Source organism: Dendropsophus ebraccatus, chromosome 9 (genome assembly GCF_027789765.1).
Source record: "Dendropsophus ebraccatus isolate aDenEbr1 chromosome 9, aDenEbr1.pat, whole genome shotgun sequence".
Lineage (NCBI taxonomy): Eukaryota > Metazoa > Chordata > Amphibia > Anura > Hylidae > Dendropsophus > Dendropsophus ebraccatus.
The window spans coordinates 110,621,529-110,643,963 of record NC_091462.1 but is presented as its reverse complement, the minus strand read 5'-3'; the positions used below and the strand labels follow the sequence as shown (position 1 = coordinate 110,643,963).

General features: G+C 45.3%; 1 protein-coding gene across 3 annotated transcripts; it reads left to right on the top strand.

Annotated features, from left to right (window-relative positions):
• The first annotated feature begins 1,016 nt into the window (after positions 1-1,016).
• Positions 1,017-21,365, top strand: CD19 (CD19 molecule). 3 transcript variants are annotated; one of them, XM_069982203.1, is made up of 13 exons: positions 1,017-1,203; positions 9,055-9,282; positions 11,899-12,180; positions 12,335-12,442; positions 13,753-13,783; positions 14,016-14,071; positions 15,089-15,196; positions 17,005-17,058; positions 17,187-17,243; positions 17,332-17,382; positions 17,479-17,559; positions 19,588-19,758; positions 20,575-21,365. In XM_069982203.1, exons 1-13 carry the CDS (start codon positions 1,113-1,115, stop codon positions 20,613-20,615), a joined length of 1,359 nt encoding a protein of 452 aa, XP_069838304.1. In that variant the 5' UTR covers positions 1,017-1,112; the 3' UTR covers positions 20,616-21,365. The 3 variants fall into 3 exon arrangements, with proteins under 3 accessions (XP_069838304.1, XP_069838303.1, XP_069838302.1); XM_069982202.1 differs by having other exon boundaries at positions 17,190-17,243; positions 17,332-17,559; XM_069982201.1 differs by having other exon boundaries at positions 17,332-17,559.
• Positions 21,366-22,435: the final 1,070 nt, after the last annotated feature.

Here is a 22,435-nt window from a genome sequence, read left to right as displayed (position 1 = left end):
CAGATAAGGTCGAAACACAGGCACAAGTAAACTTCTACTTCCAAGTCTTCAGTATTCTACTACTTCTTCTAAAGTTCTGGCAGAGCACATTTCTACCCTGGGTTGGGACTTTCAGCACAAACTCCTCCTCACTACTCTGGAATCTCAGTACAAACTCCTCTCTACTGCTCTTAGCTCTGCTACCCTAAAGGTCCTCAGCACAGATTCTGTTCCATCACGTCTACATTCCACCATCATCTATTGTATACAGTATTTCTACAGTAAAGAAGATCTATTTATGATAACGGGACTCAGTGATTATTGATCAAGCACCTACACCGTAGATACGACATCCCAAGTGCTTCCCAAATTACAAAAGTGAATAAAGAGCCCTATCTACCCCAGCATGGGATGAATAAAAACTACAGATTACACAGAAAAAAAAAAACATTGTACATTGTTATGGGGGCGGCCATCTTGCCTGAGCTTTTTTTAACAGCACTTAGTGACATGCTTTACAGCAAGACTCATGGAACAACAGGAAGTGTCAGCTTAGTATTTGTCCCAGTGGTGAATGAAAACTGCAAGATTATAGGATTATTTTATAATATAGATAGAAAATTGGAAAATTAGAAAAAAACTAACTTTTTTTAAAGAATTTTTGGTGAACATAAAAAACCTTATTTATACAATCAGTCATTTTCTGATGACACAATCCCTTTAGGCTTTTTATTTTATATAAAAGAGAATAAACACCTTATAAATCCGGTATGGCTGTGATTGTACTCAACAAGTCCAGCAAAATCATAGGCCTAAAAAATATAAAAGAGTCCTGGTGACTTTCTCCTCCATAAGGAAACGACTTTCTCACGTTTTGGGGATATGTATGATATTTGTTCCTGTTTATGTGTCCAGTACTTTCCGGAATTTGACTAAACTTCCCTTAAAGTTCTAGTTTCATGGTTCTTGCAGAGACAGATCTTATAGGACATCCCTGGTGCAGCGTCTCCTCCCCGGACGCCCACCCAGCAGGTGCGGGCCCCAGCTCCCAGGGGACCCACTTGTTGAGAAGTTTATGCCCCTGTGACTTTGTGCCTGTTACTCATTGAGTCTCTGCCAGTACTGAGGCCGCCATGCTGCTGCTCCTCCTCATCCTCAGCCTCTGCTCCACCTGCTCAGCCCATAATCCTGGTCACACAGGGATCCCCACCGTACTGGCAGAAGGTAAGAGACCACCTGATAATTACATTACCTGACCCCCGACCTGGCACTCTTCAGCTGGTGCAGGACTATAACTCCCAGCATGGCTGTCTTGTTGAAAGTTGTAGTTCTGCAACAGATGGGGGTCACTGCTCTATATCCTCCCATCTCTGTGATATCCCCTATCCAGAATCCTAAATGCTGCAGTCCTATACACTTTATATCACATGACGATCCCTACACTTTCTTTGTTACTACTCTGCGTATAAGATGTTGCACTCTAAAATAATCTCTCCCTTGAGCTGTGTATCCTATGATGTAGCTTGCTTTCTCTATTCTACAGTGATCCCTACACTAGCACAGTATCCGCTCCCGACACTATGCTGGTACTCTATATAATCATTCCTACGTATAGTAACCCACCATGATATCTATTCTACTTTTCCAGCACTATGATGATCCCTTCTACCTCCCCCCAACATTATAATAATGTCTAGTCTATATACTATAATAATCCCTACTCTTCCTGCTCTTTGATGACCTCTACTCCCACCCACACACATACTATAAGGCCATGTTCACACAATGGAGGTTCCACAGTAATCATGGCCGTTTTTGCAACGGCCGTGATTAGTACGAAACTTAAGTTGTGCTGAAGGCTGAGGGAATCCTAGCCGAAGTGTATACACATAGTACATATATACATACACATAGTATACACTCCGGCCGGGATCCCTAGCGGCGCCACGAGAAACTGACATGTCAATTTTCTGCGGCCGCTATTCGGTGAAAACCCTGTCAGTGCACACAGTGGAGCGTGCGGCTCCGGGCGCATGCTCCATTGTGTGCAGTGGGGAGCTCTGATGCAGGCGCGCATGGATGCGCCTGTATCAGAATTTATTGGCGCTAAAGATCATCCAAGCAGTACTGCAGTACCATCCGGGATGATCTTTTCTGAGATTGGCCGTTCCGTGACCTGGCTGGGTCACGGAACAGCCAGTCTCTTGCAGCGTCTGAACATAGTTTAATAATGTCTACTCTAAATACTGTGATCTATACTCCCTTAGACTATGTTCACACTACGTAAAAGTACGGCCGTTGTTGCCATTGGCAACAACGGCCATACTTTATGCGCCTGTGAACATAGCCTTATCTGCTATGGGATCCCGGCTGAAGCATTTACACATCGTACACGCTCTGGCCAGGATCCCATGTGGACCCGCAAATAACTGACATGTCAGTTTTCTGCAGCCGCCATTCAGTGAATTGCGGCCGTAGGAAACCCTTTCAGTTCACACAGTGAAGCGAGCGGCTCCGTCCGCTTGCTTCATTGTGTGCTGCAGGGAGTTCTGATGCGGGCGCGCGGGCGTACAGCAGTACCGGCCGGGATGATCTTGGCAGAGACCAGCCGGGTCACGGAACGGCTGTTACAATACAACGTGGGAATATAGCCTTAGGGTCCATTTACACAGAAAGATTATCTGACAAAGATTTGAAGCCAAAGCCAGAAACAGACTATAAACAGGGATCAGGTCATAAAGGAAAGCCTAAGATTTCTCCTCTTTTCAAATCCATTCCTGGCTTTGGCTTCAAATCTTTGGCAGATAATCTGTCAGATAATCTTTCTGTGTAAATGGACCCTTACACTATAAGGCTATGTTCACACTACGAAAATAACGACCGTTGTTTTCAACGGCCGTTATTTTGCGGCCAAAACTACGGCCGTAGAATTACGAGCGTACGGGCTTGTCGTGAAACTACGGCTGTTTAATTTTGCATCATGGCGCAAAAAATGACACCTCACTCAGCCCCATAGGCCAAAGGATAAAAGCGCTATAAGCCTGGGAATAGAGCGATTTTAAGGAACATATATTTGTTAACAATGGTTTTAATTTTTTACAGGCCATCAGATACAATATAAGTTATACATGTTATATATCGTTTTAATCGTAATGACTTGAGGAACATATATAACAACTAAGTTTTTCCATAGGACACACGGCGTAAAAATGAAGCCCCCCCAAAGAAAAATAATTGCATTTTTTTCTGGTTTCGCAGTATATTTTATGGAAAAATTCAGCCTGTCATTGCGAAGTACAATTAGTGACGCAAAAAAATAAGGGCTCATGTGGGTCTGTAGGTGTAAAATGCAAGTGCTATGGCCTTTTAAGCACATGGAGGAAAAAACGAAAACGCAAAAACGAAAGTTAGCACGGTCCTTAAAGGGCAGGCTGAAACAGGTCATTTACTTTAAATACTGCGCCCAGCCCGAGAAACCACTAAAAAATTTTTTTACATTAAAATCAAGTTTTATTTGGCAGATATTAGTTTTACGTCCGCGGCCGCATTGAAATCCACGTCCGTTGTTGGAGCATTACCGGCCGGAAATATTTGACATGTTCATTTTTCACGGGGACGTATAAACAACGGCCGTTATTTGATACGTAGTGTGCATTCAACGGCCGTAGTTCTATTGCATTGCAGTCATATTAGTGAACCTCAAAACAACGGCCGTAGTTTTGCGGCGAGGACTACGGCCGTTGTTTTACGTAGTGTGCACATATCCTAAAAATGATAATCCCTACTTTCTGCTCTATGATGATCCTTCCTTCTTACACTATAATAATTGTATACAAATAGAAAAACACAATGGGCTTAATTCATAAAAAATATATAAAGAATTTTTATTGTATATAATAGGTACCAATACATAAACAATTTTTACCAATATAAAATTAAGTTTTTTAAAAAATATGACCCCAGTAAAAATACATATAAGATAGGTGTCAGCAATGCGGCATTATACCCACAACAATTTTCTAATATGGGAATATAGCTATAAGGTGCATAAAGTCATATACTGTTCTAGTATTGCCTCAATATCATTCCGCATGTAAACAAAGAAAGCCAAGTGGCCACTATAGCATTTAGAACATATTGCACATACCCATATTGTCTGACACCGCACAAGCCGTTCCTACGTACGTTTCGCTATTGCACGCTTCCTCGGGGAACTGCCCACTTCTGATCTTACCCCCCTTAAATATGCTTCAGTACTAATTGATAGCCCTGCTCCTTCCGGGACTGCGGCGCGCTGGACCGGAAGCGGAGGCCGCGTCACATCCGGTCCGGCAGCTCACCCCGAGTGCGCATGTCCGCAACGGAAAACGTCACGGACATGCGCACATCAGGTACTGAGGCCGACAGGATGCGACGACGGCGTCAGCAACCGCTCCAGTGCGCACGCCCGGGAATGTTGGATCACATGGCTCTATTTAACCAACTATAACTATAACTATAACTATAATAATGCCTAGTCTAGACCAGTGCTTCCCAACCTCTTCCACCTCGGGGCACACCTTGGAAAAAAAATTTACTCGGGGCGCCCCTACTTAATAATGTTCTACAAAATAAGAAAACCGTCATACAGTGACTCACAGGTGACGTCTTCTTTGATCTGAGGAGTCACTTTCCCTTTTCCTCTCCATCCGCCATGATGATTTCTTCCAGCTACTTTTCATCTCTTCAGAATCTGCGAGACAAACAATTTAGGCTCCGCACATTTCTAGCAGCTTCCTTTCCTTTCTCCCTCCTGTCGGCTCCCAAAGTAACTGCACTGTGTGGGATGTCCCCTGTATGTATGATCCCCTGCTGTGCCACCTGTATGTAGGATCCCCTGCTGTGCCCCCTGTATGTAGGATCCCCTGCTGTGCCCCCATGAGCTAATAATGCCCCCAGATGTGCCCCCATATACTAATAAGGCCCCCAGAGGTGCCCCCATATACTAATAATGCCCCAGAGGTGCCCCCATATACTAATAATGCCCCCAGAGGTGCCCCCATATACTAATAATGCCCCCAGAGGTGCCCCCATATACTAATAATGCCCCCAGAGGTGCCCCCATGAACTAATAATGCCCCCAGAGGTGCCCCCATAAACTAATAATGCCCCCTGCTCTGCCCCTTAAAAAAAAAAAAAACATCCTACTCACCTAATCCACGCTGTGGCTGCAGGCAGAAGCTCTCCTCCTCCTCTTCGGGCTCCATCTTGCGAGCCGCGGGGTCGGGACGTCCGGCAGGCGTGATGACGTCACGTGATCACGCCTGCCGGAGAGGTCACGTCCCGGCCTCCCATAGGCTGCTGGCATGAAGTGCCGGCGGCCTATGGGATTGAATATAGGAGCAGGATGCCGACACTTCCTGCTCCTATATTCTGCTTACTTTAATGTTCCGCCCGCTCATAGTGCGGGCGAAACATGAAAGTGATCCGTGCTTCCCGAGAAGCTGCGCGGCCGCAGCTTCTCGGGATGCTTAAAGAGACCCGCGGCACCCCGCGGCACCCCTGGCGGGTTCTCCCGGCACACCAGTCTGCCGCGGCACCCCGGTTGGGAAACGCTGCTATACACTATGATAATGCTCCTTTTACACAGCACAACAAATCGAGCAGCTGGGCTGCACATGCATGGCTATACATATATTGTTACTGTGTGATCCGGTATCCCACTGTCCTGCTCTCCCATTCTGTTCTCTGGTGATCTGAAGATACAGAAGTTTTTTTTATGGTTCTTGGACTTACCTACCAACACTTCTCCTATGTCACTATCCTTACCTACCAAACCTTCTCCTATGTCACTATACTTACCTACCAACCCTTCTCCTATGTCACTATCCCTACCTACTAACCCTTCTCCTTTATCACTATCCTTACCTACCAAACCTTCCCCTATGTCACTATCCTTACCTACCAAACCTTCTCCTATATCACTGACCTTACCTACCAAACCTTCTCCTATGTCACTATCCTTACCTACTAACCCTTCTCCTATGTCATTATCCTTACCTACCAAACCTTCCCCTATGTCACTATCCTTACCTACTAACCCTTCTCCTATGTCACTATCCTTACCTACTAACCCTTCTCCTATGTCACTATCCTTACCTACCAAACTTTCCCCTATGTCACTATCCTTACCTACCAATCCTTCTCCTATGTCACTATCCTTACCTACCAACCCTTCTCCTATTTCATTATCCTTACCTACCAACCCTTCTCCTATGTCACTATCCTTACCTACCAACCCTTCTCCTATGTCACTATCCTTACCTACCAAACTTTCCCCTATGTCACTATCCTTACCTACTAACCCTTCTCCTATGTCACTATCCTTACCTACCAACCCTTCTCCTATGTCACTATCCTTACCTACTAACCCTTCTCCTTTATCACTATCCTTACCTACCAAACCATCTGCTATGTCACTATCCTTACCTACCAAACCTTCTCCTATGTCACTATCCTTACCTACCAAACCTTCCCCTATGTCACTATCCTTACCTACTAACCCTTCTCCTATGTCACTATCCTTACCTACCAACCCTTCTCCTATGTCACTATCCTTACCTACTGACCCTTCTCCTATGTCACTATCCTTACCTACCAACCCTTCTCCTTTGTCACTATCCCTAGCTACCAACCCTTCTCCTATGTCACTATCCTTACCTACCAAACCTTCTCCTATGTCACTATCCTTACCTACCAAACCTTCTCCTATGTCACTATCCTTACCTACCAAACCTTCTCCTATATCACTATCCTTACCTACCAAACCTTCTCCTATGTCACTATCCTTACCTACCAAACCTTCTCCTATGTCACTATCCTTACCTACCCAACCTTCTCCTTTGTCACTATCCTTAGCTACCAACCCTTCTCCTATGTCACTATCCTTAGCTACCAACCCTTCTCCTATGTCACTATCCTTACCTACCAAACCTTCTCCTATGTCACTATCCTTACCTACCAAACCTTCTCCTATGTCACTATCCTTAGCTACCTACCCTTTTCCTATGTCACTATCCTTAGCTACCAACCCTTCTCCTATATCACTATCCTTACCTACCAACCCTTCTCCTATGTCACTATTGTTACCTACCAAACCTTATCCTATGTCACTATCCTTACCTACCAAACCTTCTCCTATGTCACTATCCTTACCTACCAAACCTTCTCCTTTGTCACTATCCTTACCTACTAACCCTTCTCCTATGTCCCTATCCTTACCTACTAACCCTTCTCCTATGTCACTATCCTTACCTACTAACCCTTCTCCTATGTCACTATCCTTACCTACTAACCCTTCTCCTATGTCACTATCCTTACCTACCAACCCTTCTCCTATGTCACTATCCTTACCTACCAACCCTTCTCCTATGTCACTATCCTTACCTACCAAACCTTCTCCTATGTCACTATCCTTTCCTACCAAACCTTCCCCTATGTCACTATCCTTACCTGCCAATCCTTCTCCTATGTCACTATCCTTACCTGCCAATCCTTCTCCTATGTCACTATCCTTACTTACCAAACCTTCTCCTATGTCACTATCCTTACCTACTAACCCTTCTCCTATGTCACTATCCTTACCTACCAAACCTTCTCCTATGTCACTATCCTTACCTACTAACCCTTCTCCTATGTCACTATCCTTACCTACCAAACCTTCTCCTATGTCACTATCCTTACCTCCCAAACCTTTTCCTATGTCACTATCCTTACCTACTAAACCTTCCCCTATGTCACTATCCTTACCTACTAACCCTTCTCCTATGTCACTATCCTTACCTACTAAACCTTCCCCTATGTCACTATCCTTACCTACTAACCCTTCTCCTATGTCACTATCCTTACCTACTAAACCTTCCCCTATGTCACTATCCTTACCTACCAAACCTTCTCCTATGTCACTATCCTTACCTACCAAACCTTCTCCTATGTCACTATCCTTACCTACCAAACCTTCTCCTATGTCACTATCCTTACCTACCAAACCTTCCCCTATGTCACTATCCTTACCTACCAAACCTTCTCCTATGTCACTATCCTTACCTACCAAACCTTCTCCTATGTCACCATCCTTACCTACCAAACCTTCTCCTTCTCCTACCAAACAGACCCTTGTGGTACACCACTTGTAACCAGTCTCGTAATATACACCATTACCAACAACCCTCTGATATCTATCCTTCATCAACCACAAATCCACTGAACTATCCAGGGCTTAATCTAATCCTCAGTAAGGGCCATATTACACGTCTCGACCCCTCAAAGTAAGCACGCACTAATTTGCTAGATTGAGCCCATACACTGTTAGTGATGTCCGTGCAGCCCTTGCTTTTTACATAAAAAATAACAACGTTCATACTTACTTATTCTCCCCTGGTGTCCTGCAGCCTTTCACTTATATCCCCACTCACCGCCAATGCTTCTGGCCCCGTCTCTTTAGTGTAATATGACAAAGAAAGGCCCAGTAACACACCGCAAAGGCAGCGATGCCATCCGCTACAAGTACAAAAACAGCAATAATAGCTAAACACTGAGGCATAAACATGGCAGGAACAGGCAAAGAGCACAAGTAGAATACAATAGCAAGTGTAGAAAGGAGAAGAGAGGGAGACCCTAGCCACCCAACCAAAGTATATCCTATGGTAATCCCTACTGGATCTATATGATCTTGAACACTTCTGTCTGTCTACCCCATGATCCCTACTTTACTCCACCATGTATAGTACATATTATTTGGTCTCCATACATTATATCAATCTGTATTCTCTCTACTCTGTGATGACACTTTAAGTTCATCCATTGAACTTCATAGACAGCGGCCGTTCTGTGACACGCAATTGTCATAGATCGGCCACTGTCTTACAGCGTGTGAACCCGGTCTAAACATGTCTGCTGTCCTTGTACAGATATTGCATTACGCATATATATATATATATATATATATATATATATATATATATATATGAGCTGAGACCTTATAACTCTGTGCGGATACTATGAAAGCCTGTGAATGATCTGTCCTGTATCTGTCAGGTTCCAGCTCTATACCCTGCGGCTTCTACACCGCAAGTCCCATCCCGCTGATGGTGAAGCTGCAGATGGAGGAGTCTAACAACAACTCGTGGATGGTAGTGGGGATGGCACCGACTATCCTGATGTTAAATACCAAATTCCCGATTATTTTACTCACTTCCAATGACAACAAGAACATTTCCTGCTCTGTTGACAACATGACCAGCCAAGCTGACCGTCTAGGAGAAGGTAGGGCCAGGAGACTAATTTGTCAATCAATGTGTATGTCAGCCTCCCGACTCTTACCCAAGGACAGATGGCAGGGGATGGATGCACCCTTACCATATTGTTCCTATGGGCGGTGAATGACACCAAAGGGTTAAATAAATGTGGAAAATTGTAACACCAAAAACCACCCCAAATAATGACAGGAGGGGGCAGGGGCGGTTTAACTTTACCATAGGCCCCGGGCTGTTCACCAAGCCTGCCCCCCCCCCCACCCCACTGTAACTATGGCAGCACTAGCCTGGCGTTCATAGTACAGGACAGATAATGTCATGATGTCCTGATTTGTGCAAAATTGCCATAAAAAACAGTGATTTTTTGCAAATCATGGCGGAAGTGTAGCCAGGAGACAGTACACCACTGAAAGTATAAGTCTTTTTGGGTTGTCATGGGCCCCCCAGGAGCTCAGGGCCCCGGGCTGACGCCCGAAACGCCCCTATTATAATCCACTACTGGGAGGGGGCAACTCCAGAATTTTTATTTCCCAGGGATGGGTATTTATCGGTGGACGTCTTTTGCACATGGGTCTCTCACGTCTGCCTGGTTATTATTAGCACAGGATGTTGCGGGTCTACAGCACACGATTCTCACATCCCCAATCGTGACTAATTTCACTATGATACAGCAGAAAGTAACAGGATCCACTGGCTCCGACTACAGTTCTAAAAGAATCCGATTAATAATTCAGAAGCGGGCTTCTTCAGTCTAGTTGCTATGGAAATGCTGTTCGTCCGCTTTAATATGTTATATGAGGTTGTCAAGCAACATGTCCCTAGCAACTAAGGGCAAAGATGCTCTCTGTTCTTTCTCATACTGCAATATTAAAGAAGTACTCAGACACTTTTTATGCCCACATAATGTGCACTCCCCATCACTACTCCTGCTGTGTCATCTGTTTCATCCCAGCTCTGCTGTATCCGCACATTTCACTACTGCATCACTACTGAGTCAGGTGACTTCTAATCAGCCGCCATCTTGACTTTCAGATTACAGTTTGCTCTCCCTTACAAATTTACTATCAATCCCATGATGCATTATGTGGGCAGCTAATGGCAGTATCATCTATGTCTGCTGGGAGGACACTTTATTATTCCTCATCATTATATATCTTTAAATAAGCTGAGAGAATATAAGTATATATACAGTCAGGGAGGCTGATCTATTATAATTGTGTGACAGAAGCTGTATAATAGGCAATGCATTCCCTTTAAAGGGGTTGTCCGGCGCTAAAAAATTATTCACAGAATAACACACATTACAAAGTTATACAACTTTGTAATGTATGTTATGTCTGTGAATGGCCCCCTTCCCCGTGTCCCACCACCCCCACCCGTGTACCCGGAAGTGTGGTGCACTATACTCACCTGTCACGTGCCGACCACGGTGTCCGATCGTCAGCAGTGACGTCTTCTTCGGGCGGCCGGCGGATCTTCCCGAGTGCCGGCCGCCCTCTGCAGCGTCATCCGAAGCTCACCCGCGATTGGCTGAGCATAACTGTGCTCAGCCAATCGCAGCTGAGCAGCTGATGACGTGGCCACAGTTATGCTCAGCCAATCGCGGGTGAGCTTCGGATGACGCTGCAGAGGCCGGCCGGCACTCGGGAAGATCCGCCGGCCGCCCGAAGAAGACGTCACTGCCGACGATCGGAGACCGTGGTCGGCACGTGACAGGTGAGTATAGCGCACCACACTTCCGGGTACACGGGTGGGGGTGGTGGGACACGGGGAAGGGGGCCATTCACAGACATAACATACATTACAAAGTTGTATAACTTTGTAATGTGTGTTATTCTGTGAATAATTTTTTAGTGCCGGACAACCCCTTTAAAGAAGTCCGGCGGAGGGGTAAAAAATCATTATGGGCAAGGGGTGGGGGGAAATGAAAAAAGACAATATGCTTACCTGTCCCTGTGCCCGGCTCCCGTAACCCGCTGGGTGTCCTCTTCTCCTGGTTTCATTGTATGTCACGACATGGGTTGAACTTCACTAGCGGGTGGGATTTAGCCTGCTCAGCCAATCATTGACTGCAGCAGTGTCTGACCCCAGGCACTGACTGGCTGAGCAGGGCATCAATCAACCTGGTCGTGACTTAACACCCACCCCCAGCCCGGAATATTTTTTTTTTACCCCGCGCAGGACTTCTCCTTTAAGTGTGTCCTTTATATGATGACTAACAAAGTTGGTGCAGATATTGGGAGTGGGCCAAGTGGGTGAGTCTATTAGATGGGGGGGGGAGCTATCCCCTTCCTTAGACATTGGGGCCCAGTGGAGGAGCCCAGCCTGGACTCTTATTCCTACTCTGGTTAATTTCATATGGTGAAGGAGATGACAACCTGCGATGGTGATTTAGGGTAGCCTCACACGTACCATATCGCTGCGTTTTTAACGGTGCGTCTTTAACGCTGCGTTTTTGCTGCGTTTTTTACATGTGCGTTATGATTTTCATGTGAAAATCAAAACTCGCACCGTTAAAAACGCACCATTAAAAACGCAGCGATACGGTACGTGTGAAGCTACCCTTAGGGTAATGTTGTAGCGGGTGCGTTGGTGAATTTGTAAAAAAGAAACCATTTTCCCCCAGGTTTTTGGATAAACTATACCATGTCCGAGGATCAGGAATGGTTCTTCTGTAATGTCTCTACAAACTGGAGCCTTCTGCAGTGGTCCAGAGGGGGCGAGGTTATTGCGATGGTGGAAAGAGCGGAGATTGAGCTGAATGTCCTGGTGGTGAGAAGCAACGACTCGTTCATCATCCACTCCTTGAATGAAAAGGTTGCTGAGAAGTGTTCCTGCCTGAATGAATCAGTAATAAAGACTTTAAATGTGACGTGTCAATGGCTTCCTCCACAGAACACATCCACAGGTGAGGTACCAGACATAAGGGGCAGCAGGGTCCTACAAGCCCCTCGCTAGAACCATCTCCGACTCGGGGGGAGGTGGCGGTCTAACAAAGTATGATGATGATGGTGATGGAGACTCGGGAATGCAGTAACTTGTACCTCGCGTTTTCATAGCAGGCTGGAAGCCGTTCATAGAGAGAAAATACTGGATCATCGTGGTTGTGGTGTCGTCCTCTACGCTGCTCTACGTGATGCTCCTGGGCTGTATCGTAAGCATGAAACTCAGTGCGTGTTACAGGGGAATCCATGTCTTATCATGACCCAGCAGCAGGCAGAACCTGTGCCTGGAAAAGTTCTGAAACTTTAGGACAGCCTATTCCACGGAGCGATAACCTATTCGGCCGATTATCGCTCCGTGGATTAGAGACAACGATCAGCCGATGATCGTGTCATTGGCTGATCGTTTATTTAGGTTCAAACCTAAAATCATCGGGCACCGACCGTGCATTGATGCGTAGAATGGCGATGCGCGGCGGGGCAAGTGACGATCTCACAAGCACCATACATTACCTAACCATGTTGCAGGGCTTCTCCTGCGCTCCTTCTTCCTCCCAGTCCCGCGTGGAGCAGCAGGCCTGTCTTAGCTGGCAGATCGCTCAGCCAATCAGTGGCCAGGACCACCGCGGCCAGTGATTGGCTGAGCGGTCTGTCAGCTCAGACAGGCCGCAGTGAAGCTGCTGCGGCGCGGGACCGGGAGGAAGAGGGAGCGCAGGAGAAGACCTCCAGCATGGTTAGGTAATGTATGGTGTTGAAACAAGGGCTGCAAGGACATCGGTAACGATGTCCCTGCAGCCCTCGCTAAATGATTATCGGGGCATGAAATAGGCCCAGTAAACGAGTGCCAATCTAGCAGATCAGCTCTCATTTACATTATTGATTGGGCCCCCATTGGCCCGAAGAATAGGACCCTAACACTGATGAAGAGGCAAACACCTTTAATAGATCTGACGCATATTGGACTATCCTAAAGATGGAAAATAAAATCTGTGTCTGCTATGAGCTGGTGTAAAGTTGGACTAAAATCTGCACCATTTTGCGTTGACCACACCCCTCCTGTTAACCCCGCCCACTGTATTTGGCAATTTTGGAAGATATCGCTAATTTAGTCCTTGAATTTAGAGGGGTAAAGTAATTTTGCTAAGGAAAAGAATTTATAAAATTGCTTTCAGTTACATTATCTGACAAATAATAGAAGTTTATTAGGTGAGAATACAGAAAAACGGGATACATACACTATAAAATGGCATTGGGAGTCTTATTGCTCTTGATATATATTATATATATATATATATATATATATATATATATGATATACTCAGTCGGGTTATTAGAAATTCTATTCATCCATGTCAGTTTCTAGGAAGGACGGGTGACAACCAAAGCTGCCGCCATTATAGTTCCCAGAAGGGTTGTCACCCAGGGTACCTAGACCCTAATATTCTTCTTTGATGCTTAGTGATGCTGGTGATGTATAGCTGCATGACTAGTCAGAATCCATGGAAAGCTGGGTGATGATATCTTATGTTTTATTGCAGGGAGGAGAGCGAGGAGACGGGCCAAGAGCAGGTGAGTGCACACCACCATGTACAAGGGCTCTTCCCTCCTGGCATCTGCCATCCTGTGGCTTGTGTACCAACATCTCCACACAATAGTTATATCCTGTCCCTGTAATGGACGCCTCAGTGATATATGGGGAAGGGAGTGTTGTAGGGGAGCAGTACAGTGCCCCCATATCCCCCTGTATAATATCAGCAGGTTGTATATATCAGTCACACGCTGACACTGTCTGCTCATCCAGGTTCTTCAAGGTGAGCACAGCCGCCAGGAACCTGTACACCAACACCCAGGAGACAGGTAACACCACCCGACAGCTCCTCTTCTTTCCTTCTTCTCTTTCTTTGCCTCCCTTCCCTTCTCCTTCTTTTCCTCTTTTTCTTCACTTCTCCCTTTTTCCTTCTTTATTCCCATTACTTTCTACTACTTTTTTCTATTTCATTTCCTTTTTTAATTTATTCTTCATTTACCTCTTTTTTTCTGTTTCCTCTTTTCCTTTACTTCTGTTCTTTTTTCTTTTAAGTTTTTCCTTGTCCTCCTTTTTCCTCCTCCTCTTTCCTTCCCCTCTTTCCTCCTCCTCCTCCTCTTTCCTTCCCCTCTTTCCTCATCCTCCTCCTCTTTCCTTCCCCTCTTTCCTCATCCTCCTCCTCTTTCCTTCCCCTCTTTCCTCATCCTCCTCCTCTTTCCTCCCCCTTTTCTCCTCCTTATTTTTTCCTTCTTTTCTTCCATTTTCTTTTCTCTCTCCGCCTTAGTCTCCCTTTCTTTGGTTTACTTATGTTTTCCTTCCTCCTCCTTTTCCTTCTCATCCTTATCCTTCTCTTCCTCACACTTCTTCTTTTCCTTTATCCCAGTTGTCATCACTTTCTTTCTCTTCTCCTTCCCCTCTATTTCCTTCTCTCTCTTTCCTTCCCTTTCTTTTACTTATCCTTATTTCCCTTATTTCTTCCATCCACTTTTTCTCATATCCTTTATTTTCCTTTCCTAGCTTCCCTTTCCTCCCCCTCTTCTCATTCTTCTTCTTTTCCTTCTTTTCTTTCTTATCCTTTTCCTTCTTCTTCTTCTCCTCTTCTTTTGCTTCTATTTCTTTTTTTTACTTTTCCTTCTCTTTCTTTATCCTGGTTTCCCTTCAGCTTCTTTCCTTCAGTTTCTTAACCTTTTTTGTTCTTTGTCTCCTTCTTCTGATGTATTTGATGATGGTGGTGATAATAATAATAATTGTAATGATCTTGATACAATCCATATAATAATAATAATAATAATAATAATAACAACAACAAGACATCATCTTCTTTGTTACTTTTTGTCTCCACCAATCAGACGTCGTCCACAAGGACCAGGAGTTCACCTATCAGAATGTATCTCTGTCTCCTACTAAAGTGGTCAATGAAGATTGTTTCTCAGACAAGAGTTCCTTCCTGTCTGTAGGTAAGCGATGTCCACATATTCTGGGTGACACAATATCTAGGAGTCCCTGTTTGTGTGAATGGTTGCGAGTGGGAAGCAAGTAAACCGCGACCAAATGGCGGTTATATTAAAAATGTTGAATGTTGTCGATTAGATATTATACTGTGTATCTAAGCACAGATAGATATTCATGCAAATGTTAATCCAAGAGCAACGGCAAACAATATTCCACACAATATTATCCTCCAGAAATAATACCTCCATGTACTACCCACATAACACCAACATATATACATGCTATATACTGCCATTCAGGCCCAATATGATACTGTGATTTAGCATCCACATAATAATAATAATAATAATAATAATAATAATAATAATAATAACAACAAAGTATAATGTGTAACTAGTAATGGGGTTCATGGTAAGGTCCCTGGTGGGCTAGGGCAGTGATGTGGTAAAGAGGTAATGGCCTGTCCTTCGAATAGGTCATCTATATCAGAATAGAGATAGCAGAACATGTCCAACCTGCCCCATGAACCAAAATATGGGAGCCAGATACATGTATGTAGAGGTATCCATGGATACAACCACGCCAGGTCATTCCTGCGCGTGACCCCCATTCTGATCCAGTTGGGCTCGGGCCCTGTACTGATTCAGCGTGGTTGTATCCATGGATACCCAGACTCCTAGCGGTCAAATGGGTTTCACGCAAATTGGGTCAGTATACATCATGACAGGAACACTTTAATTGTGCCTCAAAGAACACACTTTCCCACAATCCCCCTAGTTTGCAGGCTCAGTGGAGACCATCTGCCAGTACTTCCTGGGGATTGCAGTAAACTGAGCATGCCCGACCACCTTAGTGGGTTGTAACCAAAGGCAACAGGTTATCAAGACAAAGCAGATGCATAGGGGATAAGTAAGTCCTCTCCTACAGGACATTATATTGTACATTTGAAATATGTTTCATTGTATATAATGCATCAGTTTGGATCCATTTTTTTTATTTTGACATATTTGGAGGATCTGGCTCATGGGTAAATGACTAGTGTGTCAGCCCTCAGAACCGGGGCCTGCGTAACCCCTTGGGGGGAGGGGGTCACAATGAATGAACGGCTGTTGGCGTAGATGGTCCTCAAGTTGGATGAATAATTAGCTAGTGAGAAGACTAGTTTGTTTACTGCCCTAGTCACATCTAATGCCCTTAAGGAGGTAGCAAGGCTTCCTATTGCCCCTTCCCTCCAGGATACATATCCAGTTCTCTAGATCGTGGTCCCAGCCTGGACTTGCAGTTGAATCCTCCTTGCACATTGTTATCCTCATACATAGGGGTCATGTTTAAGACCCCGGATCCCTTTCTGTTTCTATTCTCCATGTTCAGCACCATGACGCCCCTCCCCCAGTAGTCAGTCATTTGTACTTTTTCACTATAGTTAATTGAGAACCGTCACCCCCTTCCCCCCAGCAGTCACAACAGAAGAGGAAATGAAATTATTCCCCCCCCCCCCCCATCATGTTGTTCTTGTCCGTCATGCTTCCCCAATCTTCAGCCTCAAAAACATTTCTCTAGTAATCCAGCCTGGAGCCATTATATCCTTAAAGGGCCAGCGCGGCATGGTGGAACCAATGCAAATTATAGTTTTGCTGAAATTTTTTTCTCCTGACTAGAATTCCAATCTGCCTAGGTATCCAATTTATGGCATTGTTGCAAAATTGTGACTCCCAGCATGCCCTGGCAGCCAGAGAGTTGTAGTATTCCAACAGCTTGAGGACTATGGATTGGAGATCACTGTTTTATAGTGTAATTTCTATGTGATCTGCAGGTGGTGATTCCTATCTGGAGCCGATGGCTGATGGAGTAGATCAGGTGTCCGATGGTGAGTGAAGATCTGGTCCTTCCCCTGATCATTCCCACTCTCTTGCCTTTCTCTACCTTCCTGCTCTCTTCTCAATCACCTTTATTTCCATTGTTAAAACCTGGAGTGTAATACCCTCTTCTGACCAGCAGGGGACTGCTATGAAAGCCCCACCGAGGATCAAGATGATCACGAGGGATCTCTAGGTAAAATGACCTCCGTAATATTGAGGAGGATGAACGGTGAGGTTATGTGACGGTAACATGGCTGACGCCCCTCCGTTCTCTTCTCTAGATGGCGACTGCTATGAAAACGCTGATGAAGAAATTAAAGATGGATCCGTGGGTGCGGCATCTGAAACGTGCATCACATATGTGAGGGGATGGACTGTTCTCATATATAATAACGTGTCAGTTCTTATATGTTCTTCCCGTGTCTTAGGGTCCCAGTCCTATGAAGACATGAAAGGATCCATCAGTGTGACGGAGGCTTCTCCAGACGAGGGGATCACACAAGATGAAGGTCAGGATGCTCCCCCCACTGGATGGCTCCTTGGAAATTACAGTAGTTTAGCTCCGCCTACTGACAGACATGTGACCTGTGGGCTGAGCTCTGGCTGTGTCTCTGAGCTCCCATAATGCACTGCTCCAGCAGATTTTATATGCTATAGCACCAACCTGTGGCCCTCTAGTTTTTGCAAAGCTACAACCAGTATGTTCAAGAAGCTGACGGCTGCCCAGCCATGCTGGGAGTTGTATTTTTATTGGAGGGCAGCAGGTTGTAGGAGCAAATATACAATTAAGAATTAAAAACTTTTAGAAGAGAGAAATTTCCAAACAAAATTAGACAAGCGTGGTGGACATAACTAGCGATTGTCTCTCCTAAAGGGGGATATGGAGGGAAAGAGACCCCGTAATGCCCTCTGACATACTATCACATTATGAAGGAGCCAAGAGCTTGTGGCTGGAATCAGAGATAACTTTCATATCAGCCATTTAACCTCCTAGATGCCATGGTTAACAGTGACTGCTGTATCTAGGCTGGGAGGCCCCCTCCTCACCCGATTAACACAGTTTCATGGTGCCGTTGGGTTGTCATGGTAGGTGGTGGCCGAGTGTAGACCTTGAGGCCTGTCATGATTGTACACCACAAGCAGGGTGTAATAGGAGCTCATCACAATGATGGTACACGGCAATTTAATATTATTGCAGTGCACTGTAGAGGCGATAAAGTAATCATATGTTCAAATCTCCCAGGGAGACTAAAAGGGAACCAAAAACATTTTTTTTTTATCCAAACCATCTGTTGTCACAGTTTTTGCCTAAAAAAACACTCCACACTCCTAACAATAAACTTTAAAGGTATCTTCGACTTTATAACTATTAAATTATAACATTATTTATCCCGTACAGTGAACAATTCTTACTGCATGATAAACAAAAACAAAAATTACACAGAACAACTTGTCCCCCCAAAAAACAAGCCCATATAATAAAGTTATGGCTGTAGGACAGCAAGGAGAAAAAAAAGTAAACAAGTGAAAATATAAGAAATTGTCTGTATCCCTGAAGGGGTGTTCCATCTTATAATACGTAAGACCCCTCCCCATGATCAGACACTTCTGGGAAATTAGATTATTATTAGATGGAATACCCCTTTAAGGATTAAAATTGCTGTCCATATATTTCTTAGATTATGGTTTTGCAGCATTTCACTTGCAGGCAGTCATATCCAAGGGGAGGAGTCAGAAAACTAGAGAGCAGGGGCTGTGCAGTACTATAAAGCCTGGGTGACTCTGTGACTGGAGGAGGGCCCCAGGGCTGTGACTGGAGGAGAGCCCCAGGGCCGTGACTGGAGGAGGGCCCCAGGGCCGTGACTGGAGGAGAGCCCTAGGGCCGTGACTGGAGCAGAGCCCCAGAGCCGTGACTGGAGCAGAGCCCCAGAGCCGTGACTGGAGCAGAGCCCCAGGGCTGTGACTGGAGGAGGGCCCCAGGGCTGTGACTGGAGGAGGGCCCCAGGGCTGTGACTGGAGGAGGGCCCCAGGGCTGTGACTGGAGGAGGGCCCCAGGGCTGTGACTGGAGGAGAGCCCCAGGGCTGTGACTGGAGGAGAGGCCCAGGGCTGTGACTGGAGGAGGGCCCCAGGGCTGTGACTGGAGGAGAGCCCCAGGGCTGTGACTGGAGGAGGGCCCCAGGGCTGTGACTGGAGGAGGGCCCCAGGGCCGTGACTGGAGGAGAGCCCCAGGGCTGTGACTGGAGGAGAGCCCCAGGGCTGTGACTGGAGGAGGGCCCCAGGGCTGTGACTGGAGGAGGGCCCCAGGGCTGTGACTGGCTAACACAGGAGGGAACAGCAAACAGATAGAACAAAAAGTTTTTAAACCAAAAAGGTGTGATTATTTTGTTTTCCTTTTTTTTGCATAAACCAAAATTTTTACCTGACCACATCCAGGATCTGAGCGCTCCACCCATGGGGCAAATTCCCTTCCCGGGCCGTATGTGTCACCGCTACAGTGTGTATAATAAGGAGACTGACGCGACTTCTTGTCTTTCAGATGCAGATTCCTATGAGAACATGCAGACTCCTCTAGACTCCCAATCAGATCACCCATGTAACCCCCAGCCAATACCCACCGAGGATCAGACCGAGGGCAGGGGGGCCAGTCTGGTGGAGGCTGCTGCCCATCACTACCCCTGGAAAGTGGCCTCAGAACTTCAGGAACAAAGTATGTGTCATCTCTAAGGGGCAACTTTAATCACCTGTCACTTCCTTTCTGTTTAGAATTAAAAGAGATGTCAAACGGAAATACAAAATCTCAGGCAGACAGGGGGGTGCGGGAACATTATTAAGAAAGTATACTTACCTGTGCCTGTGCCCGTAGTGCTGCCTTACCGATCTCTGACAGCCGCCGGCCTCCTGCAGCTCCTGCTGCTGCACCATCACATACCAGGCTGATGGATTGAAGTATAATTTGATGGTTGCACAGTTATTTGAGCACTTTGTTGCGGTATTATTTAGGCACTATATGGTGGTAATTTTACATGAGCAGTGTTTGTGATGGCAGTAATATTTAGCGCTATATGGTGGATATAACATATGAGTAGTATATGTAATGTAAATGAATAGCGGTAACATTTAACCAATATATAGCAATATTATTATAGTGGACATTATAAAATATTGTTTCAGTGCAGTATGGACACATCCTTGTTAGTTTTATAGAATAAAGCTGTTGTGTAGACATTATGGTTTAGTATTATTATTATGGACACTATAATGACAGTATATGGTCACGGTGTACGGGTATATTTAGCACTGTACAGTGTTTCTACTTGGGCACTATATAGTGACAGTATATGGTCACTGTGCTGTACGGTGTTTCTACTTGGGCAGTATATGGTGACAGTATATAGTTACTGTGTACGGATACTATAGTGGACTGTGTTTGGACATTGTATATTATTGTTACTGGCGGTGTGATTGTGTTTGACCACTCACTCTGTCACCAGATCTTCTAATTGTTTCTCACTTTCCCCGACAGACGGAGATTTCTACCTTTCTTATGAAACCAACAAACTGTGACAGGAGCGAATATGGAACGGTATCCCCTCAGCGGCCTGGCCCAGCATTCATAGCGGCCTGGCCCGGCATTCATAGCGGCCTGGCCCAGCATTCATAGCGGCCTGGCCCAGCATTCATATCGGCCTGGCCCAGCATTCATAGCGGCCTGGCCCAGCATTCATAGCGGCCTGGCCCAGCATTCATACCGGCCTGGCCCAGCATTCATAGCGGCCTGGCCCAGCATTCATACCGGCCTGGCCCAGCATTCATAGCGGCCTGGCCCAGCATTCACTGCGGACTATGGGATGCCCGGACTGCCACGATTGTCCTGAAGCCGAACCACAAGGGACGTCTCTGGGCTGCTGAGCTTGCAATCTACAACTGCCCTGGAGTAATACAGCTACTCCACAATTCCCCGCACTGGCCAGTCAGAGATATGACAGAGACGCTATCATCAAAAAGAAGAGACATTATGGAAATAGTTTTATACTTCAGTATTTTTTTTTTTTTTTACTTTTCATAAAAAAACAATCGTTATAAAAAAAAAAATGGCAGTACTCATGTCAGCCACTAGATGGCAACACAGCAGCTGACTGTGGAGACTGGTAAACTGAGAGTCTTGCTTTACAACTGCTGTGAAGAACTCAATGTGATCAGCACTGATATAGACTAAACTGACCGCTTATACCTAGAAGCAAGTTCTGTTTTTTTTTGCACAATTTTGTTATATTTACCAACTGACAATGTCCTATAAAAAATAAATGAATAAAATTCACCAGCGGGTAATAATGAAATCCCCTTACATGGATATTTCTATCTGCACAATTTATGTTCTATATCCACAGGATACGGCATAACTGACCCCCGTGACCTGGAGTCCCGGCCCCCGAGATCCTGTCTGAGGGAAGCCCATAGGTGGCGCCACTCCATTCATTCTCTATGGATGATGCAGTTTTCGTCTCTCTCTTTGGTGGCTTTGCTGCCACCTATTCATCCTCCTACTAAACATGTTTCCTCACACAATGTAAATAATTATCCAGAGGTAGAACAAACACAGCTGCTTTCTTCCATAACAGCTCCACCCCCCTCTTCAGGTCGTGTGTGGTATTGCAACTACATTCATTCTAAAGGAACAGAGCGCCATTACCACACACAATCTGTGGACAAGAGCGGCGCTGTTTCTGGCCGAAAGCGGCCATGTGTTTCTAATTCATAGGCAAGAACGACAACTTTTTTTAGTATGTCCCAAATAAATCTCACACAATGGGAGGAAATTATCAAAATTGTATGAAAGAAAATCTGTCTTTGTTGTCCATATCGACCAATTAGGACCGTGAGAAATAAGAGCTGAGCTGTGACTGGTTACTATGAGCAACAGAGACAAGTTATATAGATTAGTAAATTACTTGTATTTGAAAAGTCTCCAGTCTTCCAGTACTTATCAGCTGCCGTATGTCCTGCTGGAAGTGGTGGATTCTTTCCAGTATGACACAGTGCTCTCTGCTGCCACCTCTGTCCATGTCAGGAACTGTCCAGAGCAGGAGAGGTTTTCTATGGGGATTTGCTGCTGCTCTGGACAGTTCCTGACATGGCCAGAGGTGGCAGCAGAGAGCACTGTGTCAGACTGGAGAGAATACACTACTTCCTGCATTTGTAATTTACAAATCTATATACCTCTCTGACACCAGTTGATTTGGAAACAATGTTTTCAACAATGAGTTCCCCTTTAAAATCGCAGGAGGCTGAATGTTTTGTGTTTCATCATAGAAACATTGGCGTTTCCCACCATAAGCTTTTATAGGGAGGAAAAAACATTAGGAGGATGTATGATGCGTACTAAA